Source organism: Gopherus evgoodei, chromosome 1 (genome assembly GCF_007399415.2).
Source record: "Gopherus evgoodei ecotype Sinaloan lineage chromosome 1, rGopEvg1_v1.p, whole genome shotgun sequence".
NCBI lineage: Eukaryota > Metazoa > Chordata > Testudines > Testudinidae > Gopherus > Gopherus evgoodei.
Genome location: NC_044322.1, coordinates 218,461,759 through 218,463,961, shown reverse-complemented (window position 1 = coordinate 218,463,961; position 2,203 = coordinate 218,461,759). Strand labels below are relative to the sequence as shown.

General features: G+C 48.3%; 1 gene segment (V, D, J or C); it reads right to left on the bottom strand.

Moving 5' to 3' along the window:
• Positions 1–1,320: 1,320 nt before the first annotated feature.
• LOC115644429 lies at positions 1,321–2,001 on the bottom strand. The segment is given in 2 exon segments: positions 1,321–1,679; positions 1,786–2,001. Coding segments are annotated over 2 exon segments (450 nt in total).
• Between the last annotated feature and the right edge of the window lie 202 nt (positions 2,002–2,203).

Sequence of the window (2,203 nt, the reverse complement as noted above, 5' to 3'; positions counted from 1 at the left end):
CTGAATATCCTTAAGTCCTCCTAACTTCAGTGACAAGGTACAGGATTGAGCCCTAGATGCATAACTACTGGGGAATCCCTCACCCGCAGGTGCACAATTCAACTGATCATCTGATTTGGTGTCTGGGAAGAACTCCCCAACCCCAGGGGCATATCAGCATGAATAAGGGTGTGCCTGTGGAGCTGTGAGCAGGAACCTCCATTAGGATCAGATGGGTACATCATACACCATCACCTGCCATATCCTGAGACTATTGGAATGAGGAAATATTCTTGAACCTTGGACATTCTCATCTGATATGTTTCTAAACATTTGATTTCTTTTGAGATGTGTCATTATCTCATGACACTCACACACATTTTTTTACCTATACAGTTTTAATATAATACAGCACAGCAGGGGAAGGGAATAAGTGCTCCATCGGAAAGCCAGAATCCCATAAGCAGTTGCTAGGTTTGGTCAAAAGATTCATATTCTCTTACTGAGACAACATGAGTGATTTTGTATCAGCCCATTTGGAGACAGCTCCACTGCCTGCAATGTAAAACTGTTCCAGTGCTTGCATAGAGAGCATACACTGCCAACAAGAGATACAGACAGATGAGACAAATTCAGCCACAACATGAGCTGGCATAGACTTTGAAAGGGCCATGCAACTGTTTAAAGCTGGGCAAAAACTGGTTTTCATTACTTTAGCTCATTTGTCAATCTCCAGCACATTCAGTACAAAAAGTGATAGTTCTGCTGGGAAGTGCAGGAGACTGGGAGTCAGGACCCCAGCTTTTGTCCCCTAGCTCTGTCAGCAAATCACTGCATGACCTTGGGCAGTTTAACCTATTTCATATGCTCGCGTTCTCTCTCTCTTTCTCTCTCTCTCTCTCTCTCTCTGGGGTTTCTTTCATGATTCCCTAATATCAAGCTGAATTCTCCTCTCCACTCCATCTCTGGTCAAAAGGTTGTAGAACCAGAGCAAACTGAGCAAAGGGGACCTTTTTGTCTGGAGAAATGGGAAATTTTCCCTGAAGGCTACGTGTGTGTTAGGGAGGCAATAGTCCCCCTGGAGGGAACCAAATAATATCCATTTATACCTAGGCTGTTGAATACATCACAGAGAATAATCCTGCAGTGGCTGGAAAGGGGTTGTTTCAGTTGTGGCCTCAGACATCTCCTCTATCGCTAATAGCTATGATGAAACATAACACAGATGTTCCCCCTTCAAGGGAAGAAGGGAGAAGCTGGGGCTGTGGCTCACAATGTTTGTGGGAGGGGACAGGGCAGGGGACTGAGCTAATGGGTGAAACCTGATCTCAGCTCAGCTCCTCACAGGGACAGGGGGAGGGGGAGTTTTTGTCCAGGGACTGCACCCACTTGGCTCAGTGTGCGGCTCCAGGCGCAGTAATAGAGCCCCGTGTGGTTGGGGAAGAGACTGTCTGTGCTCAGCGTGAAGTTCTGCTGGGTCGGTCGGGCAGCTTTAAAGTGTTTCTCCGAACTGTCGTCAATCATATCCTTGCCTCTGGAGAGAAAGAGCATGTGCAGGGCTCCTCCCTGGGGAGGCTGCTGGTACCAGTACATCCAGGGATTTGAACTGTATCCCTGTAGGTAGCAGTGCAGCTGGACGGAGGAGCCGGGAGGCAGAGAAATGAATCTGGGGGTCTGGTGGAGAGTCTGAGAGCGCCCGTCTGTGAATGAGACACAGAGATGAACGGAGAAAGAAAGAGGAAAGGAGTCGGAAAGAAAGAAGTCAGGTAAATGGCTATGAGAAATATCGCTCAGTTCTCCCCTTACAGTGCGGGAGGGTCAGGAGGGTGAGAAGCAGCCACAGTCGCATCGGCATCTTCCTGCCCTGCAAACTCACTGATCGCAGAGCCCGACGCATCGTCTCTCTAAGGCCAGTTATGTTGCTCTTCAGACATTGGACACCAATATTCGAATTCTTCCTTCACACATTCCTCTCTCCCCCTCTTGACCCACAATTTGTGATGCTCTTTTTCTGGCCCTTTATACACCTCACTCTCTCCTTCTCTTTGACACTCCCTTCAATTCCACTCCTCCCTTTCCCCCAGTCTCTCCTCTTCCCTCCGTCGAACTGCTCAAGCACAAATCACATTATTTCTGTACCTCTGTCACTGTTCCTGTCACCCAGACCTTCCTACTCAAACCTCAGCCACCAGTGGGCTTTGCAAAACTCTCCAGGTTTGGGCAG